We start from the raw sequence: 25,136 nt of genomic DNA, 5'->3' as shown, positions 1-25,136 counted from the left end.
TCATTGGGTATTTTAACAGGCTCATGAGGTAAAGATGGCAAAATTGATCACATTAATTCAACCATGTTATATGCCAATTATTTTCAATAATAACTATAACATGTCTGTTTTAAATGAATGTAATTATCATAACTAGCAAGAATCAATATTTGGTAGAATTTAATTCTTTATTCTTGGGGTAAGACTTGCGATGAAGAAATATACACTTACCATATTATTTATTAGAATAGGAGGTACGGTAATAAATTTGAATGAACGTTATTATAAAAAATTCCAGGTTATTACATCAAAATAGATATACTCAACTAGCCATGCTAAATGTGATTCACATGTTGAAGAAAAATAAGTGGAAATCGTAAATTTTGCTAAACGTACTTATGCGAAACGTCTTCATTTCATTTAAGGACAAGATCGACGGAATCCTTCCATCACGTGTTTTTGGGGTTACTAATTTGAACATCCAGACGTCTTGAAGATCTGAAAATTAAACTCGAAGTAGTAAACACTCAGCTTAAACGGGCTATAAGTGGCAAACACTCAGATGCGCTTTAAACTTTGTACATTAACGGGAAGCATTTTTGTCTAGTATTTTTTTTGATTTTTCTTAAAATGTTGGAAAAAGGTATCAACAATCTAAGAAGATCAGATTTATGTACAGTAAGTACAGATTTATGCCAACATAGGAAATGTACATTCTATTTAGAATTGGAGATAGAAAAAGATTTTAACTTCTCGATCACCAGATGTAGCAATATGGATTCTGTCAACCGTTAAATATCTTCATGTCGCCGGGCTTGAACAATCGTCAGTCCTAGTGGGGAGTTCAGTGGTCTAGTGGCGACTATTTTTACATACTGAGCAGAAGATCGTGGGTTCAATCTCAGTCTCCTTCACATTAACGAGTTCACTACTCACAGCTTTTTCTCATAGGATTATGTTTCCTTCTATTTCTAAACTATTAGTGGTGTGATATGGGCTCGGTGGCCAAATGGCGACGGTTTTTGGCTAGCATAGCAGAAGATTTGGCTTCAGCACTAAGCTCCTTGATAGAGGCGTTAATGATGTATTGCGTTCTTTTTTTAACATCAACAACAATTTTATCCAACATCCTAATGAGAAAGTGCTGAGGATTTCTCGGTTTCCAACAAAACGAGTATCACGTCGACACATTTCTACTCATTTTCTAATTGTGTTACCTTTGGAGGCTGCTGGCGTTAAGTTAGAGATCATCAGTTTACTACGCTATGTTGACATACAACTAAATTGACCAAGGGCGATTTTACCCGAATGCTGCTCTGCCGCTCATGGCAAGTCCGTCCCATAGCACAAATCAGCAAGCCGTGAAAAACTCACTTTAAGGTTGCATCGCACCATTGCTTCTTATGTAATAGGACAACTCGTTTGGCTGTTTTTCCAACCTTTTCCAGAACAAAGTTGTTGAGTTCATTCAATATTATGAAAATATTAGTGATTAGCTACAATTGAAAAAAAAAAATCGGTTTTGACAAAAAGGCAAATGGGACAGATTTGCGATAAGCGGCAGTGCTACGGATTTCAACTGTTCAACAGATTTGTAAAGGTTTCTTTGACCATCGCAGTTCTCAATTTTAAATACCTACTAGCTAGAAACTCAATAACAAATCTTTTACAACCAGTCTCTTTCAGCTCAATTTCCGTACGTCTTCATTAGAACATGAACTGCGTTTGAACGTCTGAAACGCAATTGTTTAAAAAAAAGGGCAATCGTAGGATGATTTGAAAATGTGTTTTAGGTTCGCAATGTTTTGCGCAATTTATTCATGCTTATCGCAGGGCTTGTGAAACGATTCTGGAATCCGTATGTGTCTACTCCGTAATAATTAAATTACCCTCAGATCTCTGCAATCAATCTCTTATCGTTTCCGCGAATCATCAAACGTCGACCATACCTACGGCAACCCTGTCACCATGTCTAGTCGAAAAAATCTCAATAACACTCTCTCTTTCTCTCTATTCAAGTGCCTCCAGCACCAGGCCAGCGGTAGATGCCGCGCCAGAACTGAGAGGACGAAGAGCAATACCAAAGAGAACCCTCGACGGGCGGAACAACCGATGGCGCGGGATTGTAACGATCACCACACAAGCATCATCAGCTGAGCATCCAGCCGCAAGTATCCCGAAACAAGCGAGCGCCAGCCAGCCACAGTACTTGCGCACATGTCGTGTTGAGAAGGCGGTATTTTACCGAACGCTCTCGCAGAAAAAGCAGAAGTGAGTGAATACACAACAACACAGGGAAGCGAAATCTCGCATCCGGTGGAAATTGACAAATCCGTGACCACCTACGTGACCTACAACAACGAAATTGATAAAGAAGAATAATCAGATTGCATCGTGTTGCCCGGATTAATTAGGCTATAAAATTGCACTGATTTCCGGTGATAAGACAAGTGTCCGTGGCTGTGGTGATTATACTGATATCAATTCTTAGCCCAGCGGTACGAAAGCGCGTTTTCGAGTGAACCTATATAAAAGAAGCACACTGAATCTTGTGAGATAGGCAGAAAAATGATCGATAATATGGAATCGAAGATAACGTTCGAAATACCGAACCACCTGGATTTCGATAGATTTATTCGGGGAAACAACTACTCTTCGTTTTGGCACAATCTACACCAGCAGCAGCAGGAAGCTGCGGCCAGAGCCATGGGAATGGGATCTCTTGGAACGGCCAGTGCATCACTGATGGGAGATTACAACTCCAGCGATCTCAACCTGTTGAATAGTTTGCAGAATTTCGCTAGCCGCGGTGGACCGGTAGGGTTCGCTGCTGACGGAAGCGAACAGCTGCTGGATCCCACCTACGAGCGATTCATCGGAGACGTATGGGTGGGCATCGTGCTGACACTGATGATCCTATCATCCGTTTTCTGCATGTGTTCCTGCTTCCTGTATCACAAGTTTCGACAGTGGCAACGAAGTGGTAAGTAGGTTTTTGGATTTTTCACTGTTTGTCTTCCGTGTTATCGTCGATATCTTTTGGTCGTGAATCAGTTATTATAGGCTGGATTGGCTGTTGACCGAGGTGCGGAATGATGTCGTCGTTTCCCAAAGTAATCTAATTAGTGCTAATGCTATCAATCCAAGTTGTATTATCGCTTTCACAATGGCGCTTTTGTGAGAAAAATTTCATATTGAAACTGAAATTTAATGAAACATAACATTGCTCGGAGGACGAACGAAAGCAACAGGTGTAACTTGAATAATAAACACTAAACAATAAACAATAAATGTCTAGCATATTTAGCATTATACAACAAGTTTATTGATTTAACGGTTTATTAATAGGTCAGAATTATCTCTGATCAATAGTAAATTTTTACCTGGGTTGTCATACATTGCAGACATAATAGTTGCTCATTACAAAACACACCGTACATACTAAAAAACATTCTTCCCATAATTCAATCTCCCTGCTCTGCCATATCGATTCGATACCAACCTATATGGGAATGGAAAACCAGTTCCAATCAAGCATAAACAATTTCGTATTGAAGAACTTCCGCATGTGTGCCGGACGACGACTCGCATAGCGAATGACTGCTTGTGCTGTTTGTCGTTTGTGATATTGTTCTTATTATTATTATTATTGCTATCATCATTATCGGATGGCGTTGATCGCGTCTTAGCGAACCTGAAAGTCCGCAACTTGAGCGCACACACGCTCTTTCTCTCCATCTCGGAAGGAGGTCCAATTGACCTTGACTCTACCGGCTGGTGGTTGAGTCTTCACGTTCTCGTCATCGTTGTATAGAGGAACGTGTGAAGCACGTACAAAGCTGTGTGACCGATCGATTCTCCGAGATCGATGGGAATATTCAACGTGTATGCAAAAGCAGGCGAGTGTTCTTATGTCTTCCTATAGCCTAGGCTAATCGGCAATTATCGATCTACCGGTTATGATGAAGGAGTAGTAGCTGTTTGCTTCTTGTTTCAGTTATCGATCGCTTGCCTAGGTATGCAGTAAGTAGAATGCTATAGGTGGGGTTAATGGTCGAGCTTTTGTCTACTTGTGTGAGTGTTTGTATTCTTTGTTTATTTAAGACCAATGCGCTAGGTTGACTTACATAGCGTCGGTGCATTTAGTGGTGCAATTTCAGTTTGATTTGGAATTTTGGTACCACCTTCTATTAGCATGTAGTTAATTAGTTTTTCAAGATTTGATATTTAGATAGACAAACTGGTTATTGTCTGGTTATAAATATCGAGAAAATAGTTCCAAAATCAAACAAAATGTAAAAAATAGTCGTTGATTGATAAAACCTGATATAATACCTGGAGTCCATTGGAGTTGCTCACCTTAATGCAATCCTCTGATTCTATTCCGATGTCTTCTGGTTCAGTTTTCTCATATATTTATTTTAGAATATTTGAAGTTTCTGCAAGTCTGGGATTTCACTAACCGCAGGATATCGCTGATTTGTTTAGTATGATGTCTCAATAATTATCTCAACAATTTTTCAAGGAAATTTCTCTGAACCAAGAAATCTAGAATATTTATCTGCGATGTCTCATTTTTTTAAAGTTCACTAAAACCTTGATTATTTTTATTTTGCATACTCTGGATTTTGTTTTTTTTTCTATGTCTGAATCATCATGATAATGATCTTGCAACTCTTTTCAGGGTTTCTTTACTTTTTTCTCGAATTTCATAAGAATCATTTAGGCACTCATCTTCAGAGTTCAATTCCCCATGCCTTGAAATTTTCTTGAAAGTCTCTTCAGAACTCTTTTAGAATACTTCTTAGAACTCCATTGCAATTAACCTCTGAATTTCCATCAAACTGTCATCAGTTTTTTCTTTGAATTCTCCTAGAAATTCTCATAGATTTCTTGCTGCCTTCGAAATCGCCATAACACGTTCTCCTCACTATTATCTCCCCATTAGAATTCTCTTCTTATAATTTATGTGAAATTCTCCTCATAATCACCTTTGAATTACCCTTATTATTTTCTAGATATTCACCCTATCCGTGAAATATCGGGCCTATTAGACGTAAATATTAGTAAAATTTCTCATGCAACAACATTGAATTAACGGCTCGCAAAGCTCTCGTGACTAAACCTTTCAAATAAACGAATTGAGTTAATAAATATTGATATTCACCCAACATTCACATGGAGTTACGTTTCCTTTTGAATTCGGCTCATAATTCCCTTGGAATGTTTCCATAAATACCTTGAAATTTTATTCAGAATTACCTTGCAATTAACCTTGGAATACTCTCCGAATATGGGAAATTTTTTCCTCAGAATTACTTATTTTAAATTCTCCTTGAAACTTCATTTGAATTCTTTGCTGAATTCCTTCCTTAAAATTCACATGAAGTTCCTCTCACAAGTTCTCCTTTGGAGTTCACCTAAGAAATACCTTGAAATTCTAGCCAAAACCCTCTTCGGATTTTCCTTAGCTTCACCTGGAATCGTTTAACCGGAATTAAGTCTGAAAAAGAAAGTACACACAAATCTAATATCAATTGAAAAACGAACAAGAAATGCTGATAAAACATCAGTTGCAGAAAAAGCGTTGTCTTCAAAGTTTTGAGATTTTTTTTAATTGAACGGCTATCTATTTTCCAACAAAGGGTGATGCATTTATTATGTCAAGCTCTCAGGGGGTGGGGGAGGGGTAGTTTAAGATTATGTGACAAGTAATGCAATAGGTATTGGAAGGACGAGACGAAAGGGGGAAATCTCAATTTAGCGTGAAATAATTAAGGCATGGCCCCCAACTTTATCTCAGACGTCATTTTGATAAAACGTTACGTTTTCTATGGTTTATTTGAAATATCGAATACGCCATTTTGAAAATCAAAAAGTCAAAATAGCAGAATTTTAGCACAAATTTGAATGATTGTCCATGGCAAACAATCATACAAAGTTTCAAGGAAATCGGTGAAAGTAAAATCTGATCTGATCAGGTGCATTATAAGTGTTGCTAGAATCAACCTAGGCATAGGATGCCAATGTAGTTTATTTTGAGTCCGCTTCTCTCTTACTCCAGATCCTCACCTACCTTAGAAGCAAAGCTTAGCCTGAACTCTCTATTGGAATAATCATCAGAAGTCCCTACAGCGTTTGTTCAGAGTTCCCTCAGAATCCCGAGAAACAAAATAAATTTTCCTCAAAATTCTTCTAGGATTTTCATCAAAATTCTCTTGAAAAATCTACGATACACTAGAAAGCTGAATTTTTCTCCAAATCTAAGAGGTTTGAAAACATTCCAAGGTTCATAATCTTCATCTTGTATAAAGTACAGTTTTCTGGAGTGTTTATGTTCATTCCAAAATATTGGAAAAGTCATGCATTGGTGTTGACATATTCTGTACTAGTGCATCTAGAACACTAAGTTGATGTATTTTTATTTTAAAAATTGAAGCTAAACGATAACGTATAATGCTTCTATAATATGAACACCCATGGGACTAAGCCTACACTGAGGCAAATAAACATAAGAATTTCATAAGGCTCAACTTATTAACGACACATATGGATTTCTTAAGAAAAAACTTACGAATGATTGTCATGAGGTAGGTCTTATACGCCTTTAACAATTTCATTTTCCCAAGCGTTGAAAGACGAGTGGTCAACACACAGACCCCGTAATCTCAACGTCCATGGTTCGGTTCCAGTCTGCTTCGTTTTATTTTGTTTTCTCAATATTATTTTTCATAAGGCAAATCGATGAAATTCATACCGATTCCTTTTGTCGAAATTTCATAAGTGGTTCTTATGGAATTCAGCCCTTCCTTTGCCTCAGTGTAAGATCTTCTGCTCGATAAACAAAAATGGCCACCAAGAGGCCACCGTGCCCCTCATATCACATTACACCACTTATGATCGAGTTATTGTTGTTAAAATGCAGTCCTGGCGACGCACTAATGTATGGGAATGCCAGAAGAACATCAAATCTGGACGTTTTAGTCATTTTACCCATACGTGCAATCCAACAATGTATTACATTCAATGTTAGCAGCAATTGTGATGTATTTAAAAGTTTACCAATACTTTTTTACATAGCATGAGGTAGATGCCAAACATTCCTGTGTAGTCAGAATAGCTGAATTAAAATACCTAACACTCGATTTTTGTTTATAGATCAACAGTGCGAAGGTCACGAAACGCTAAATTGAAGTGATGAGTTAAAGAAAGAAAGCGATGTGACACAAGCAACTATAGAAGCCTGGGATTAATCCCACCTTATTCTGCTCAATAAGCAAAAACGTAGCCATTTGGCCACCGAGTCCCTCATATCACAACACATCACTTATGATTTAAAAGGCATAACCTTTCAAACCCGGTGATGGAGTCGACTATCATGGAACGGTATTGAAGAACTCATTCACATGCTGTGCCTTCCTTGGAAGAATTCTACCACGATTTTCACGCATCACTACTAATCGAATTATAATACCTTAGCAATTTTTTGTGATACATTGGACCGTTGTCCGTTGACCGAATGCTTATGGTTTAAAAAGTTCAATTACATGCTACGACTCATGTGATGATATGATATGATTTTGAGCAGTGCTTAGTCAAATTAATGATTTTGAATGGTCCTGCAGTCAGATGTCTTAAAGGACGTGATCAATAAGCTCTAGTATGTGGATTAATGAATGCTGCTGTTTTGAAATCAAGTACAGTCATCATTCGTTGTTTGGTACACAAAGTCATTTTGTCTACCGAGTGCCATTATTCGATAGTATGGCGCTACCAAACTGTACCTTTCTCATGCAAAGCAAATCTCTGTGTAGACAATTTCCAATGATCAAAAAAAATGGTTGGATTGTCTAGGTAAACTTTTCAATACTGTCAAACCGTAAAAAATGAAAACTAAACATTTATACCTTGTTGCAAGCTACTGTCGATACTATTGACCTACTAGGGCCTACTTGGTTTTCTCATTGGCGACGCATAATGAATGGTGTATGTGGTCTATTTAATCCTGTATAGTTGGATTATCGAGAGTCGGATTATCCAGGGGATATAGTAAATGCACACAGGCATATCTTTTTGAGTCGTTAAAAGCCTACTAATTTGTAACCTCGTATAAACTAATGATATTCTGTGATTGGTTAAGATTAATCAATTTACAATCTACATACAATTATTCCACATCTCACAGCAGTAATAAAATCAAACCACCCCTGCTGACGGTTCAACATCTGCCACCCAAGTCCAGAACACTAACAGTACTACACGTATTGTTAATTTACCCTATCCCAGTTACAATCACATAACCCCATCCCGGCACACTTCGATCGGCTCATTATGTTCCGTTCCGGCCGCACACACCTTTAACCCCCAATCAAAATAATCCTCAGCGGATATAAATGCACTCGAAATCAAATTTGGTGTGGCATGGCAATCAACGTGACGACGAGAGTCGCGTGCTGCTGCCAGCTCTCGAGTGCGTACGCTAATCGAATATCCTTGCTTCTCGCTCATGGAAACCCCCTCCTTCAAACCGATATAGTCATAAGTGCGACGTATTTGAAAAAAAAAACATTTACGTTAGGCACCGTTACCAGCCTATAATTTTTATTGATGTTTACATTTGTGTCAATCAGAGAAAACAAGCTTGGCTGCCACGACCGCCTACTTGTTGTTGCCTTGTATCAAACCAACTCGGAGTGAAGCCTTCATCGTCCTTAAAACCCGTCTTCCAACAATAATGGAATATATTGAATATCAAAAAGGAATCAAGTTGCTGTTGATGTTTTGATGTCGTGTCTACACACCTACACACCCAAAATTTGGACCGATTTTCCTATTTGGAATTGGATGTGTAAATATCCCACAAAAAACTGGGTGATGTTTACACTGGGCAGGTGTGTTTGCCTCTGGGGTTGATGTTAGATTGCGGAAAAACCTTTTTAGGAAATTGTGAATAGCGGTATGAAATGTTATTCGGTCCCACAGCGCGTTCGTTCAACTTTCCTGTTTTGTATTCAATAACTCATCAAAATCTATAATAGATTATGTGATGTATCATGTGAAATGCTTAGTACAATCTTCATTCGGTTTGCAAAAAGAAACTCTTCCACTCGGAGACTTCGATCGTCGATCATCCGATCGTTCAATTCGACACCAATTCTCCTCTCATCGTCAGATATTCCTATGTAAACTGTTTACTATATAAATATTGTTTCGATGCAAACAAGCCCTCATCGCTGCGGAGAGTAAATGCCGGCTCATTAAAACCAGTGCTTCAGTCCAGCAGTTCACCCATACGCTAATTACGGCCACGACGACGACAACAACGCAACCAATATCATGAAGGCGGCGGAATGATGATTTCGCATCTTACTTCTCGCGTAGGGATTCACATGAACGATCGTGATTGTACCCATTTATTACGAAACCCAATTTGATTAGCACTATCTTGTCGATTGTTGTAACAGTTTGACTTATTATCATTGGAAATTATGACCGCTCGATTGACGCTGTAGTTCTTATGACGTTCTGAATTAATTTACTAGCTAGAACAATATTCTACATTGTTGCGGAAAATCGCAACCTTGATCTAATTCAAACTTGGGGTTTCTTATTACCAAGTGCTACTTTACTCACATGACTTCGAACGCTACCGATCAATCAATGTATATTTGTTCTTAATTTATCACACCGCTTTCCAGGCAGGCGACATCCCAATTAGCATGTGGCCGACCGGATCAATGTCCAGTGTAAACAGCTATAGCAAACTACGTTTTTGTATGGCCGAGCTCACGTTCATCATCCTTGAAAGTTTCCAGCACCTGACACCGCTTCCCCTTTGCTCCTGAGCAGATGCCTCTTCGAGAGCCCGAAAACAAGACAACCGCACAGACACTTTTTTTTAACAATTTCATTTTCAAGTTATCTCGAACGGGGCATCTCGTCGCATCTCACCTGGCGTGGAGTCCTTCGTTTGAATGATTCCTTTTATTCCCGTTTTCTTTCGGGACCAGAATTCATTTCCGAAACATTGCCGCGAGATGTTGTTTTCGATTTGTACAACTTCTTCAGCACTACAAAACCGTAAAGAAACAGATCATACCTGTCTGATTATGGGGTTTGGTTTCATTTCGGGATCGAAATTAATTCTTGTGGGCCCTTCTGCTCCGCTCCGCTGAATGAATGGAGAACTCGGGAAAAGAAAAATAAAAATCATGCAAGAACAAAGGGCCTAAATTATGATGGCATTCGGGGACCGCCACGAGGGACATAAATAAAATTATAATCATTTCGTTGAGGTTTGGATATTTCTTCTTATTTTATTTTTGGTGTTTGAGTGTTGAATGTTGAGAAAAGAAATTGAAGCCTAATCATTCTTAAATTTCTTTGTAAAATCCTCCCTTAACTATGAGCTGTTCTCTGAGAACGAGTCGTAGTTCATAAAACCTAAACTTTTTAATGGAAATTTTATTGTTTCATTGATTTGATCTAAATACAATCGTTTATTCGATAACAATGCACAAAGACAACTCATTGTCGCAAAACATGGCATCCATTGCACCAAATTAACTGAATGCATATTTCATTAGCCCCAATAATCCGATGCTTGAACGGTTTAGCCATTTGATAAATGGAATAAATGTAGAATAAATGTAGAATGAAAACCCTATTCGATACAAGTTAGAACTCCTCTAGTGGCACATTTATTGCTGAATGGTTAAGGAAACTTTTATGTGCTCACATTCAGTCTCACATGTGCATTATTTGGGCGATGTATCAACAGTAAAAGGATTTGAATATTGATCTTTTGGTCTCTGAGTAACCTATTTATAAGTATATTTTAAATAACATGGCATATTTTCTTAGACGGAACTGTAGTTCATTTTGTTGTTGGCATCTGAAAGGGACACTAAACTTATTTTTAGGGTTTAGGTCTAATTTTCGGCCTACTAAGCACAATCTGTACTTTACCACTCTTTTTAGAGCGGAATGTTTCTACTACAGATGACTTATATAAATTTATATACCTTTCCATATGTATCGTTGATAAAGGGTCACAAATAGCTTATATTTTGTTAAAAATATAACACTGCTTCTTGATTCCATATTCGGCCTTCCATTCGCTTTCAATTTCGTAGGAACGTAGGAACGTAGGAACGTCTTTGGATTTACCTAGTCATACGGGTGAAAGAAACAATTTAATCCCTTGTGCTTCTTTTGTTTTTGAGCACAAAGAGTGTAAATATTCATACTTTGCGATCTCGTAGACTTTGTGTTTTAGCGTAGAATCCAACGGTCAATGCCGAAATCATAGATAAATTCGATTTTTTTTCTGCTCGATAGGCCAAAAATCGGCGATTAGGCTGAAGTAAGTTTTTATCCTATTAAATGTTTACATGGGAAGTAGAATCAAATCTGTAGACGGTTAGTGACAAACTGCCGTACGTTAAGCGGCGTAACATGTCGTTTTAGCCTAGGTGGGTGCCACAAAGCGAGGGTTCAATTACCGCTCCAGCCGGTGGACTTTTCCTATAGGTCTACTGTTGTACGTTGGCTAGTGGTAAGCGTCTGTGCAAACTCTGGTTGTCTTTTCAATTGGTATACAACACAAATTTTGCAACGTTTCTCTATTAGTGTAGTGTACGCAGAGATGTCAGGTATATTTAAAAAGAATCTTCAAATAGATGGACGAAATGTCTTCACATGTCTTCACTGCATTGAAGTGACGTTAAGGAAACAATTTTACTTCAGGGAATCTTTTAATTCCAATGAGTTTCCCAGATGTTCATGATTATTCGTAGAAAAGGTTGAGAATCTTCTCGGAAGTTTGGAGAAGTTCATAGAGGTTCTGACATCTTGGTAGAATTATTCCTCATTTTGCACCAAAGTAGACTTCTGCGATAAAAATAATCCCTCAGATTTGTTTTCGTTCAGACCAGTAAAAATTAAAAATTGACGTTCATTTTACAATAGAATGACATATCAACATACTAGTGGAGAAAAAACTTTGAAAATAAATATTTTTTATTTGTTCTGGTCTCAGCGATAAAAAAAAACGGAGGGATTGTTTTCAGCGCAGAAGTTTGGTGCAAAACGCACAATAATTTAACGACATAAATAACAACATCTTATAGGTGTTCAGAGAAAATTGTATAAGTTATAGGAAATTCATTCAAGTTTTGCAAACTTGGTAGAAATTCAGTGATCATCCTAGAAGTTAAGGAAACTCTTTGTACGCCGTTAAAGTTGACAGAACTTCCAAGCAATCCAATCGGAACTATAAACTAGCTCAGGGAACATCATAGAAGTTCATGTAACTGAGTATAATGTCAAGAAACTATAGAAATCTCCGTAGAAGTTCAGGATAGTTTGCAAGAAAAAAAATCGTTGATATTCACACATTTTCGATAAGGAGTCATCCACAAATGCTACCTCATTTATGCATTTATATCGCTAAGAGATCCATCAAGTCCTATCGACATTTTAAAAGATATCAGGTAGAACAAGTATTATTCTGCACCTTGCTGTTGGTGGGCGGGCTTAATTTCATGCTAGTGGAGTGTTGGAGACGGTGGGTTTACGGCCGGCGTTGCTGGCTCATGCCGCGATAGAATGGTGCCATGGGCAGGCAATGGGGATTACTAAGATTCCCCTCTCTGAAGAACCACTGCATGAGAAAACCAAAGATCTAGTCCAGCAGTGATAGTATCACACTTGTTACTTCTTTGATTGAGAGCCGCGTCGTAGTACGCTTACGTATAGGCACTGACGTTGAGTGTGATACTGGCGGGTTATGCCGCAAATCACTCTTATTTTATTTATTTTTACGCAGATAGATTCATTTGGGTTTTCAAGGGAATTATACTATTGAAATATTTCAGAAAGTGCCCAACGGTGCTCCTTCTACTTGCGTGACAAGCTTTCATTGTTGTTTTCATTGAAGTATTACTCAGGGAACAATGTTAAACATCATTTTTGTAAATGGTATTGTAACTAATCTTATATGTGCTTTATTTTGATTTAGGATAAATGTTTGAACTATGGCTCGGGATTTCCACTGTGGCGTGCTTCTATTGTGATATATCCATACGTAATTTTGTGGGACGCCATAGTGGAAACGTGTGAGCGTAGTTGGAGCATATACCCTATATAATTTAAAATCAGCTAGGAAACTAACTTCAAAATGAAGCATTTTAGTCACTTGAAGGTGTCACCTGGGTCGAACTAACATATAATAAATAGGTATAGGTCAAAATCAAAAGTACTTGAAACACGTTTAACTTTAGATTACAAGCACAAGTGATTGATTAGGTGAATTAGAGATTTCAATAATTTATTAAATTAGACTAATGAGATATCATATTCATCAAACGAACATAAATAAGAAAATTAAGAAAGTCTAATAACATTAGGTAGATTAACAAAAAAATTAGGATCTGGGGGGTCCGCTTAGGGTGGCAACTAACCTTTAAAGTTATGTAATAAATTTTCCTATTTAGTCTTGAACTTCAATAAGAAAACGCAAGCAGACCAATAACAAGCAGCATTAACAAGGAGAGGAATAGTTTAAGAAATAAGTAAAAGTAGAGGGTCACATAACTTTTAATCTTTTGTAGGTATTGTTTTCCCCTGAGTTTATTGTACTCGATTACTATATTATCTATTGTACTCTCAATACGTGAAATCTCTGATATATACGGTTAAAGTATTTGAGTTAACTTATTTCTTAGTGTTCAAGTACTTACATTTGTAAACAACAGTCAATGTTAATCTATGAACTAAATCCTACGTGACTGAAAAATAGATCTTTCCTTATGTTGTATTGATGCATGTTTAACTTCTCGCGGTTGTCGGAATCAACGCGCCTACGTCTACGGAGCTTACGCAGAAGTAATTCGCAATTCGGTAGAGCTTAAATTAATTAAATTGAAACAAAGCTCAATAGTAAAATAAGTAGAATATCTAAGGAGGAATCCAAAATTAATCAACTTGCCAACATAGACTATCACTTTTATTTTTGTGGCACTCTTTAAATGATAATAAACATTTTTTCTCGCTTCGGTTGTCTCGCACGGCTCTCGGAATTCGCGCTGTTTTCGTAACTTACATAATTTAGATATTTTGTTCGAAACGGATTTACTTATTCAATCGGTTTACTACGCGGATGTATCTACGCGCTCACTTCGCAGCATTTTTTCCATAACTATCTTGAAACAATACATACGGAATCTAGTGTTCTGATTCAAAGCAGAGCAGAACTCCCAGTAACGAATTCTAAATAACTCATTCAAATTTCAAACTATTTCCAGCTTACACATTCCATATTATTTTGTTTCCAACGATACGATCCATAAAATTGAGTAACGAAATTCGCAATAAAATGTATTTCCGTTTTTGATAACTATAACTATAACTTACCACCATTTTGTAACAGTGCTTTATGAATAATTATTCATTGATCTCTAACCACCTTTTTTCGTATAGAATAGGCTAGTAAAATCACATATGGCTACGACCTAATTGCAGCTCTATCTTGAGGTATCTTCCGGTTTGCTTCATCTTCAGTTAGCTTTTCCAACTGTATGAAGTTTCCATGGAAATTTCTCTAGACTTCCTCCGAAAGCATTTTACAACCAATACTGAATGTTTCTTTTATAGGTTCTTCTGGCTTCAGCCTTCCCCGGAGGTGGTGGTATCCGACTTCTTCCAAAAGTTTATGTTTACTTTCCACGGGAGATTTCGAATTTTCCTGGAACTATCTTCCAAATTGCTTCAGGAATCTTTCTGACCTTCCCATGAATGTGCTTCCCGACTGCAGCGAAAAGATTCTCCTGACTGCTTGTGGACATTTTCCTGACATCTCTCAAAACTTTCTGCCAACATCTGTTTAAAGAGTGTTTGCCTTCCGTTGAAATAATTGTTTTTCCATCTCCGGAAGTCTATAACATTTCTACCGAATGTTTTTCCGCCTTTCCCTAGAATCTTATTCCAACTTATCGTGGCAGTTCATTCTAACAATGATCGGATTCTTTAAAGATTTCTACTGGAAGCTTGTTCCCATTTGCTACACAAGTTTCCTTATGTTTTCGCGGATATTTCTCCCAACATCTTTCAGAAGTTTCTTTCGACTTCCATAGAAAGCATAAATGAAATTTTACAGAAATGGTCTTCTAGTTCTTCTTTCCTTTATTTAACGACGCTTTTTTCCAACGCTTCCAAAGGAGGACGTGACCAGAGTTTTTTTTTTGCCTAAGAAAAATCTCAATGACCTCGGCTGGGATTAAATGCAGGCTCAATGGGGTGAAAAAGCCGTCCCGGTTGCCACTCAAACACCGGCGTAATCATAACATGATTTCCTGGTTGGTGTGCTATATATGTTGGTCAAATTTATTATAAGCATAGTTTAACAAAGAGTAGCAGTTTCCTGGGAATCCGAAGCAGATTCCCGGAAACAGGTAAACATGATTTTTCGTAAGTTTCTCGAGAATAGTTTCCTGGGATGTCCGGGGTATGAAACACTACTCGTGAGACACATCGCTGTTGGGACGGGACACGAAGCAACTGTTTAATATCTCGGTTTTTTTTGCAACCTTCATGGGAATAGGACATAAACTCTAGAGTTGATTTTTCCTGGATATTGTAAAATTTTCAAGCTTACGAAGCAATAAACAAAATCAAAATCCCGGATCTTGGATCCTAGAATTTTTTTTCGATATCTCAAAAATTGTTTGCTTATATTTTTTCTTATTAGGATTCTTCTTCCAAAAATGAGCAGTTCTTTCCAGTCATGTTGTACCGGGGTGAATGGGTTTCAATCATTGTTCAGATACATATACATATTTTCGTCCCGTACAATTGTAATGCTTATTTTTGGCATTGAAAGCTTATTGCACATCATCGTGTGAAAAAAGAAGGCAAAGCACTTATTTTAATTGCTGCTATGTCGTCAATATAGGTGGGTTGCAATCAACGAAAGATTGAGAGTCGCTGACCAGTGCCGTAGCTTTATTACGTGATTTCTTTGTGGTGTAATTCTATTATTTCCAATAAATGGCCCCAACACTGGGCACAAGACTGATCTACAGTGCTCAAACGGTACGAAATTGGGTCCTGATTAGCCTCTCAAAATTTGAACTCATTTAGTTAGAAACTAACTTGGCACAAACCATTTGAATTTTATTTGGAAATTATTATAGCAAAACCAATTTCGTTGTTCATATATTTCTCAAAATTCATTATTAAACTCTGCTTTAAAAAATGATAGCTGTGCTTGTAGGAGCCACTTTTCGATCAAATGTAAGCAACAAAACTTATTAATGACTTAAGTCATTGATGTCTTATGATTATGCTAAAGAAACTGTTCAGCAAACAACCTAATGTTTCTGGCGTGTAGAATAGAACAAAAATTATGGCTACTATGTCACACTGCAGAATACAGTGTTGCCCACAAAACAGTTGCTTTTTTTCCTTGATTTGTTTTCCGTCGATCTTGTTTTCCATACTGAGTACCAATGCTACCGTCGCCAGGGAGGCAGCTCCCACACCTTGCCCTACCTATCGACCCATCAACTCTTGGACCGTGGACCAAGGTGTTATCAGAGATTTTATGCCTCAGAAAATCCCGGCGGCGCCGACTGGGATGGAATCCAAACCTTCTGGAGGGAGAGAGGCAGTCACGCTTACTACTAAACCACCGGTACCGCTCCCTGGGCACTTGACTGATGCAAAATTTGAAATTTTAGCTCCACAGTGCTTAAACGGTTCCAAATTGGGTCCTGCTTAGCCTCTCAAAATTTGAACTACTTTAGTAAGAAACTGACTTGGCACAAACCATTTCAAGTTTATATGGGAATTACTATGGGAAAACTTATGTTTTTGTTCATATCTATCTAACAATTCACCACATCACTATGCTTTTGAAAGTAATAATTGTCTCAGCTACAATTTTGTTGAAAACCACTTTTCAATCAAATGTAAGGAACAAAAGTTATGAATGATTCAATGAGCATAATCATACGACTTCAGATTATGCTCATTCAACTGTTCAGCAGGCAACATTGGTGTTTCTGGTGCGAAGAATAGAGCACAGATATCATGGCTACTATGTCACACTGCAGAATACAGTGTTGCTCACAACACAGTTGCTTAAACTTGCCATAAGATTATCAATCTCTTAAACAATTAATAACAATTTAATTTGAAATTTCCCGTAAGAATACTTATAGAAATTTTCGAAAAAGCAATATGGAAAATGTGTAGAAGACAATGAACAAAAAGTTTGGTTTTCCCATAGTAATTTCCATACAAACTTCGAATAGTTTGTGCCAAGTCAGTTTCTTACCGAATGAGTTTAAATTTTGGAAGGCTAATCAGGACCTGATTGGAAACCGTTTGAGCACAGTGGAGCGAAAATTTCAAATTTTGCATCAGTCTACTGGGCACCTTTCAAACCACATTTGAACTCTACCACCATCTGTTGAACACTTTGCCCGACACAGATGACGGTACTGTTTTGAGGACGATGGTTTGCAATAGAAATGTTCATTGGATTTCCAATTAAATTACGAAAAGTTGCAGTAACTAGTTTAGGACTGAAATAAGTCCTTTAGAAGTTTTCACATCTGCTTTATAGCAAGTGTGCTACTATGGTTATGGCTGTTTGTTTGTAATTCTTGTTTTCTGTACTTATTATTCACATAATATTTAACAGGCCTATTTCAGTCTCAATGCCCTTGAAGAAAGTAAAGTCCTCACCTTCAACTTTTCGATACGCCTTGGTACGCCAGGAAATGCACTGAGCACAAAAGCTATAAAAAGATTTAAATAACTTGCTTGCTGAATAAAGTAAAGCTGCTTATAAACAAGTTTGTTGTATATTTCAACATAAACAAAATTTTCTCATATCAATTTAGGTATAGGCTGAATACTTTGCTGTGGCGGGTATGACGTTTGATCTAAAAATATTATCAATGAAATGCAATCAAACGTATATATGTGTCCTGCCGGTGGGCAGTCACCACGCAGAAAAAAGATCAAAATAGCACATGTTGCTATTTTTTCGATATCCTTTTTGCTATTTGCTCTACGACTTTCCGCCGTTTTACGATCCAAATCCAACGCAAGGGGAACCGTATCAAAAGCCTGACCAGACGGAAATAGCATATCGAATAAATATAAAAGCACCCCGCATCCTACCTCAGCATCAAATTGTAATCCTAATCCAATGTACTTAGGAGCCAACCCGCCGTCCGAAACGGATATTGTCCTCTCCCATACAGGGACCCAGTTCCGTTTTTTTCGAGTTCGTCGTTGCGTCGCGCCCATTTTATATGGTACATATGTGCGAAATCAAGCAATAAGTTCTCGGAAAAGTTTGCCCAACCACCGTCAAGTGAACAAATCCTTTGCGGATTAGGTGATTAACATTTTGCCCGTGTTGTTTACAAAAGCGAAACACAAAGAAAGCAACAACTGCCGGCCGGCGAAATATGGCACTTGAAGGCAAACGGGAACAGAATCTAACGCACTTGCTCGCATGTGTGGTTAGGAGGTGATCGTTTCCTTAATTTGCATAAAATGCAGCGATTAACTGCACTGCCGCTGCCTACCAGAGGAGCTTAAACTGCTTCCTTGCTGATGCGGTTGGGTATATTTTAAACGCAAACGGGTGTACGTATTTCCCATTGATTTCTTTAGAGCCCTGCACTCTTTTGAATCGCTATCGCTAATGATGTGGAGAGAACGATGACTGATGGGAAATTGGAAAAGTATAGTGCCAAGAGTGCAGCCTCGATGACGACGAATCTTCATAAGTTGGCACTGACGTTATGGTGATTTATTATGCATTTTTATGATGCCAATTTCTCGCATTCCACTGTGCACTGCTGCTGTTGTGCATCTCGGTTGATTCCGCAAGCAAATTGAATAAATTATGACCGATCGATGATTTTCCAATGGCGTAATCATGTAAAAGAGGAACAGGAATTTCCATTTTATATAAATTTGGTGAGCCGATTCAAAAGAAATACATGCATCATTCATGATTTCATATTATTTCAACGCAATTTGGCAAGGTAATTAATATTGGATTTGACCTCGACCGAAATGGCATGCACAGAGATAATTCTACGATTATGCGAAATTAAAAAAATGTAAACAACGCTCCCCGATGCAACTAATTTGCAGAAAAAAACAAGCTTTTTTATGACACAGGAAGCGATAAGGATTTAAAAGTGGCGTGTTTGATGGACTAAGAGGTAAAATTGTCTCCTCCGGTGAAGCAAACCACTGAAAGATACATCCTCTACAGTCTCCAAACAACTTAGCGTCAGTTTGACGAATTGATTATCCTGTTTGGGGTCGTTCGGGGTGGATTAGAGAGAACGAAAGAGCGCACGATAACAAATGCCGGACTAATGGACAGACTGATTGGACCAGAAGATGATCCGTTTTCGGGAACCAGTTTTTAGATGCTTCAAAGTTTGAAAGAAAAGAAATCGGATGAGTCATTCCGGGTCAATCTTTTCTGGAATTCTTCATTCGGATAATGGTAGAAGGCAAGGAAAGAATGCATGGGTAGCTGGTTCCATCCATCTCATGTGCGGTAACAAGATTGTAGACTATGAATGGTCTTTCTGACCTACATCATGGAGGCAGCGAAGGAGATTGATGGCCACCTTTCGATCATTAACTAACATGAGACTGGGTTTTATAATATGAAACAATGTTTATTGATTTTTCATGTAAAGGATGTTTTCTAACACATACACGTTTTATAAAATGACGTAAACTGGTGTTTATGTGACCAGTTCATCATCGCCTTGCACAATTAATCAATTTACTCGTTACTTAACGTACCGGATAGCATAATACAGTCACATCCAGTTAATGCTGGACAGCAGTATAAACTTGAACTTGTTTTCTGAACCCTCTTTCGATCGTATTGGTTTGCATTCAGTTCAAACTGATAACCTCTTCCCTGAACCCACTCTTCCAAGCTTTGTTTTGGTTACAATTTTCGAATGTCTCACGGTCACACGAGCGACAACAAATGATTAGTAGCAGCTGCCAAATTGCTTGCGCTTATCTGTGAAATGTCGTTCTATCTATTATGTGCTGTTGCTCTGCGATAATGACCATGACCATGACCAACAACAGATTCAAAACGGAAGGGGTCAGTGGCAAAAAGCTTCTCGTTGCCATCTGCGCTTTTCACATTATCACTATATAGTGGGCGGTGACGGCAGAATGGATCGATTAAATTGTCGTTTTGACAACTGTCCAAACACGAGTGATAAAATCTGCTCTTTTGACACGGAGGTGATCTTCTTAATGGACCACATGTCCAAATTTGATCCATTACTTATGGTCGGATGTGACGAATAAACAATACCGGACGACTCTAAACCAGTAGCTAAATGGCCTCAGGGCAATAAACTTACAACAACATCCGTTGATCGGTAGCAACCGGGCGAAGGTAATAGAAGGGAAAAAAAAATCCGGGCCCATAATTTATTCTAAGATTTATTCCAACCCGGACGGCAACAGTTGTTGCCGTGCTGATGCAAAATGAAGAGCGAAACGAATAATAAAAAAAAAAAACATCCCGCTATATATGGCCAAAGGTAAGCGATTTGATTGCATCTTTTCATCGGATCTCTTCATCAGAGTTCTTCTCATTACATTAAATACATCCATATGAAGAAGTATGGCATGGTTGAGGAGGGCTACATGACTGGTTGCTTTGCTAAGGAGATTCCTGGTGGCATTGTTCGAAGGAGGAAAGCGTATGGGATTAAGATGTGTACTACTCGACTGGGATGGGATGGATAGATAGACTCAGAGGTGTAGTGAGGATATTACTTACAAATGCAGGACATTGTTCTAGCGTTGGTGTTGAGGAAATACGGAATAGTTAAGCGTGTTGTCCGGGAGATATTTCTTGCGGATTTATGCCTCGACATGCACACCGGTCAACGCATGATGAATGGATGTGGAGATTTCATCATCGCTTCATTTCAAAATTAAGGAATTTTATCCAGATTTTTTTGTGCAATTCAATTTATTGTATCAAGCTTTTTCTAAGAACCAATGAGTTTTTTAGAAGTAGAATTTATAGATTCACCATAAATTTTCAACCGCGCAAAAGTTTGGGAGTTCGGAATCTCAGTTTATGCACTTTATGCACTCAGTATTCCCCAGAAGAATAAGTTTTGTAAATTGATGTTGGAAAAATAAACAAGGATTGGAGTTGGAAGGATAACATTCGTTTAAAACATATTCAAAACAGTAGGCTGCGTTATAGTTATACATAAGTTGCACAAGTCAATCATATATAACTTTACATATGTTATATACACGCCAGAAACACCAATGTTGCCTGCAGAACAGTTGATTGAGCATAATCATAAGACATCAGTGGGTTGAATCATTAATAACTTTTGTTCCTTACATTTTATCGAAACAACAAGGTTCTAGCTACGAAAGTTTACTATAAGCACAGCTATCAGTTTTTAAAGCAGAGCAATATGGTAAATTGTTATATAGATACGTACAAAAAAATTGGTTCTCTCATAGTAATTTATATATAAAATTCAAGTGGTTTGTGCCAAGTCAGTTTCTTACTAAATGCGTTCTAATTTTGGGAGGCTTATCAAAACTCCACTGCGTGGACATACCGTACCAAACGCTTCGAGCTACTATGTGTAATTGTGTGTAATGTGTAAATATTTGTACAATATTGAAGAATCATAAAATAATGCAATGGAAGGATCTTACCGAATTTTCTCCTTGTTGGTAATGATTCTTTTGCGCTTAAAAGTTTATCATGGGGTTTCGGATGCAGTTCCTCGTCATTGCTTGTGGTTATGTTTAGTGATGTTATGGACATCATTTCTTTCACTAGAAACTACTACTGCGAAAACAAAGAGAAACAGAAACAAAACAAAACAAAAACAACAATAGCAACCATAAATACAAAAAAAAAGTCTTCAGAGCAAGAAAACCAATGAAAGAGCATTTAGAGGCAAACATGGTTTTTAATTTCAACTTTCATATAAAAATTTATGTGAGAATTAATAGTATGCTGAGTTGACAGACTCTATCTGATACATCTTCAACTGCGTAGAGTTTATGTACTTCCTTCCTTAGCTCAATTTTGTAACAAAGTAGTCCTTCAAAGTCTGTTTTTTCCTTTCCCAACGAGGCTAGATCTTTATCAAGGGTTTTAATGGACGGCATTTCCTTTTCGGGCCTTCTAGGTTGAAATTGTATGCAGCTTGTAGCAAATGATTCTGTTGTCTCCTGACAATATGCCCCCAATAAGTAATCCTACTTAGCTTTATTTTCTTCCCTGTAGTACGGTTCTGCAGTAGCTTCCGTGTAGAGACCTCCTACACCTCACTCACTTTGTACCATTCTTGGACAGTCTTACTTTCGAAGCGACGCAATGATCTTCTGTTTCGGGCCGTCAACGACATTGCGTTGAGACAAAATGTTACCGTGGGTACCACAACAGAGTTATATACTCTTCGACCAATTTCCCAATGAACTCTGTTCTTCAGCAAAAAAGGAAGAACTGCTTTGCTAACTTTAACACCCCTTAGGCATCTTTGTTTAACTGACACGGGGCGGTTAACTGTAGCTGTTAGATGCGCTCCCAAGTGTTTGAAGGAAGTTTTAGACTTTAGTTGAATTCCGCTTACGCTGAAGCTTTCTTCCACAGCTACTTTGGTGGAAAGCAGGTCTCGTACCTTTCTCCAGCAGTCCCTTTAAAGTACCTACGATCTTGTCTAACTCGTTGATGTTTCTGCAAAAGATCATCAAATCATCTGCATACGCTAAAATTAATGGCGTTCTCAGCTGCCGCCCTTGCTCGAGTTGGACTTCTGGATGAATGACCTTTAGTTTATATAATACCCAGTGCAGTAAAATTGTAAATTGTATTGGCGACAGAGGGCGGCCTTGTTTAACACCCTTTCCTTTAGATGGAGAGAGAGAAAATGATTAGTATTTTCCATCTAATTCCACTCCAAGTCTTGTATCCTTGGCAGATACACGTACATATTTCGCCTACAATGTGCAGACTTCTTATCTCTTACCTTTGTTTACTTTAGGGGTCTTTTGGTTCTGCCACTGGATACTCGTCTTTTCTTTTAAACTCAAATTTATTATTCTGTTAATCAGAAAATTGGGCACTTGCAGGGATTCAAGAGCCTCGATTACTGAGGTGTGGCTAACTGAGTCGAATGCTTGCCTTATGTTAAGTGCAAGAGTATAAACAGTTATACCGTGGTTCCAATACTCCTCCGTAATCCGTTTCGACGTAAAAATGTGATCCTCCACTGACCTGTTTGCCAGAAACGCTGCTTGGTAGGACGGCACCTCATCCATGGTTTCATCCAGTTTATTAATTATATGCGTTGCAATGACTTTATATATTAAATTACAGAGGATAATCTTACGAAAATCAGTAGTTTCTTTTGATGAAGGCTTTTTCGGGATCGGAATTTGTATAGTGTTGGAGAACTCCGGTGGTGCAGTATTAGTTTTCCAGACCACTTCGATAAGCTTTTGCAACTCATCGATAAACTCCTTCGGTGCGTTTTTCAGAAGTTCTAGGTTGATTCCATCCGAGCCTGGACACGTTCCATTTCTGAATCCCTTCAATATTTCTGGTTGGATGCTTATATTAGTGCTTTAACACATTGCGAAAAGATAATAATATCGATTTATTCGTCTTAAAGCTGTTTTGAAATACACTGAAAATTTTGTCTGAAACATTTTAACGCCACTTAGTGCAAAGTTTGCGTTATGCTCGTATTTATTTGCTAGTTGAATACCTCAGCGTTGCCCAGGAAGAGTTGATGCATTAATATGCTAACTCACATCTCACTACTCACTCAGAAAATGTTAAAACATACTATATTGAAAGCTGGCAGGACTTTCACTTGATGTTCCTAAACTTATTTATTTCTGTGTACAACACTGCTGACCAGAGCTGTCTTCTCAGAGCAAGCCGCACTTATCCATCCGTCCATGATTCAGTTTGTGTTCACTTCATTTATCTCCTAGATTCCTCTTACTCTCGGTCCGGTGATCAATTCCTACATCCCATATTCTGCTTGCGCAAAGCAATAGTAGGTAAAGAGATGTTCATAACGATTGTGGAATTTGATATACGAAGCTCCCAGGGCGAAGCATACAGGCAGTAGCAGTAGCTGAGAAGGGATCAGATTCGCAGAAAAAGAAGGAAATTGCTCTGCACGGACCATTGAAAGCCTGTTGCTACCGAGAAAGAAGCGAACATTATGCTGTGCATGGTGTCAGTATAAGCGAACACATTCCCGTGTCTTGTCGTTATTACACCATCAGATGGTGCGAAAAGTAAGTCAGAAAACACAATCTGCAGCCACATACAGATTTCATTACGTAAAGAGCTGGCACATGACGTCAACGCTGTAAACCGTTTCACCAATTGTTCAAAGCACTCAAACGGCATCCCTAGCGTTTTCCCACTACACTCCAATATTACTTCAGCACCGTGCTTATCCAACCGACTGCCAAAGCGCGAGCGTTCTTGATTCAATTATATTTATTTGATCCGAAGAACGAAAAATCCATCACGCGCCAGACCTTTCGTGACCTTTCTCATCCAGCAGATTGCTTTCAACCGACGAAAACGTATTCATTTTAAAGGCCTCCCTCCCCACACCCACATGACCAAATCCATCATACCTACCTCTGATGACCTCTCCCAAAGTGTGAAAAGTGCACGAAAAAGAAATTAAAATCCACAATGTTGCTCCGGTTGCCCGGTTCGCCGACACCGCTAAATGGAAGATATAAATTTTACTGGCTCTCTTGCTTACCCACTTTCCGACCGCCCCGGATGACTGCAGTTCCGAAAATGGATCGCTGCATAAATGCAGTTCAGCTTCAGCGAGTTGGCTCAAAAGGAGCAAAATAAGGCAATTGAGCCATGGATATAAAAAAAAAAACCTGATGAAGCTCCTGAGCATGGGATTAGCAATTCATTCATTTCATCTCGCCCTTTTAACAAGATTTGTTTGGTCTGATAAAAGCTGCTTCATGGATGCAGCACCGGGCGCGTTTGAGCTGATGAAATGAAATGAATGAAGAAATCGCTCATTTTCGGCAGG

General features: G+C 38.3%; 2 protein-coding genes across 2 annotated transcripts in view; both read left to right on the top strand.

Annotated features, from left to right (window-relative positions):
* LOC135704347 (zinc finger protein 62 homolog) overlaps positions 1 to 2,077 on the top strand; it is a 41,621-nt gene extending 39,544 nt beyond the window's left edge. Inside the window, exon 5 of the mRNA XM_065225786.1 lies at positions 1,999 to 2,077. The gene's annotated coding sequence lies outside the window, so the exon portion shown is untranslated. The remainder of the gene's footprint in view (positions 1 to 1,998) is intronic.
* Positions 2,078 to 2,198: 121 nt separating this feature from the next.
* LOC135704349 (protein commissureless 2 homolog) overlaps positions 2,199 to 25,136 on the top strand; it is a 47,969-nt gene continuing 25,031 nt past the window's right edge. Inside the window, exon 1 of the mRNA XM_065225788.1 lies at positions 2,199 to 2,962. Within this exon, the coding sequence (XP_065081860.1) occupies positions 2,548 to 2,962 (415 nt within the window). The 5' untranslated portion in view covers positions 2,199 to 2,547. The remainder of the gene's footprint in view (positions 2,963 to 25,136) is intronic.

The sequence above is a fragment of the Ochlerotatus camptorhynchus genome, unplaced genomic scaffold (assembly GCF_037179485.1).
Source record: "Ochlerotatus camptorhynchus isolate MF236.1 unplaced genomic scaffold, CSIRO-AGI_Acam_v1.1 ptg000234l, whole genome shotgun sequence".
In the NCBI taxonomy this organism is placed as follows: Eukaryota; Metazoa; Arthropoda; class Insecta; order Diptera; family Culicidae; genus Ochlerotatus; species Ochlerotatus camptorhynchus.
Note: the sequence above shows the minus strand (reverse complement) of the source record. Positions and strands in the feature narration are given on the sequence as shown.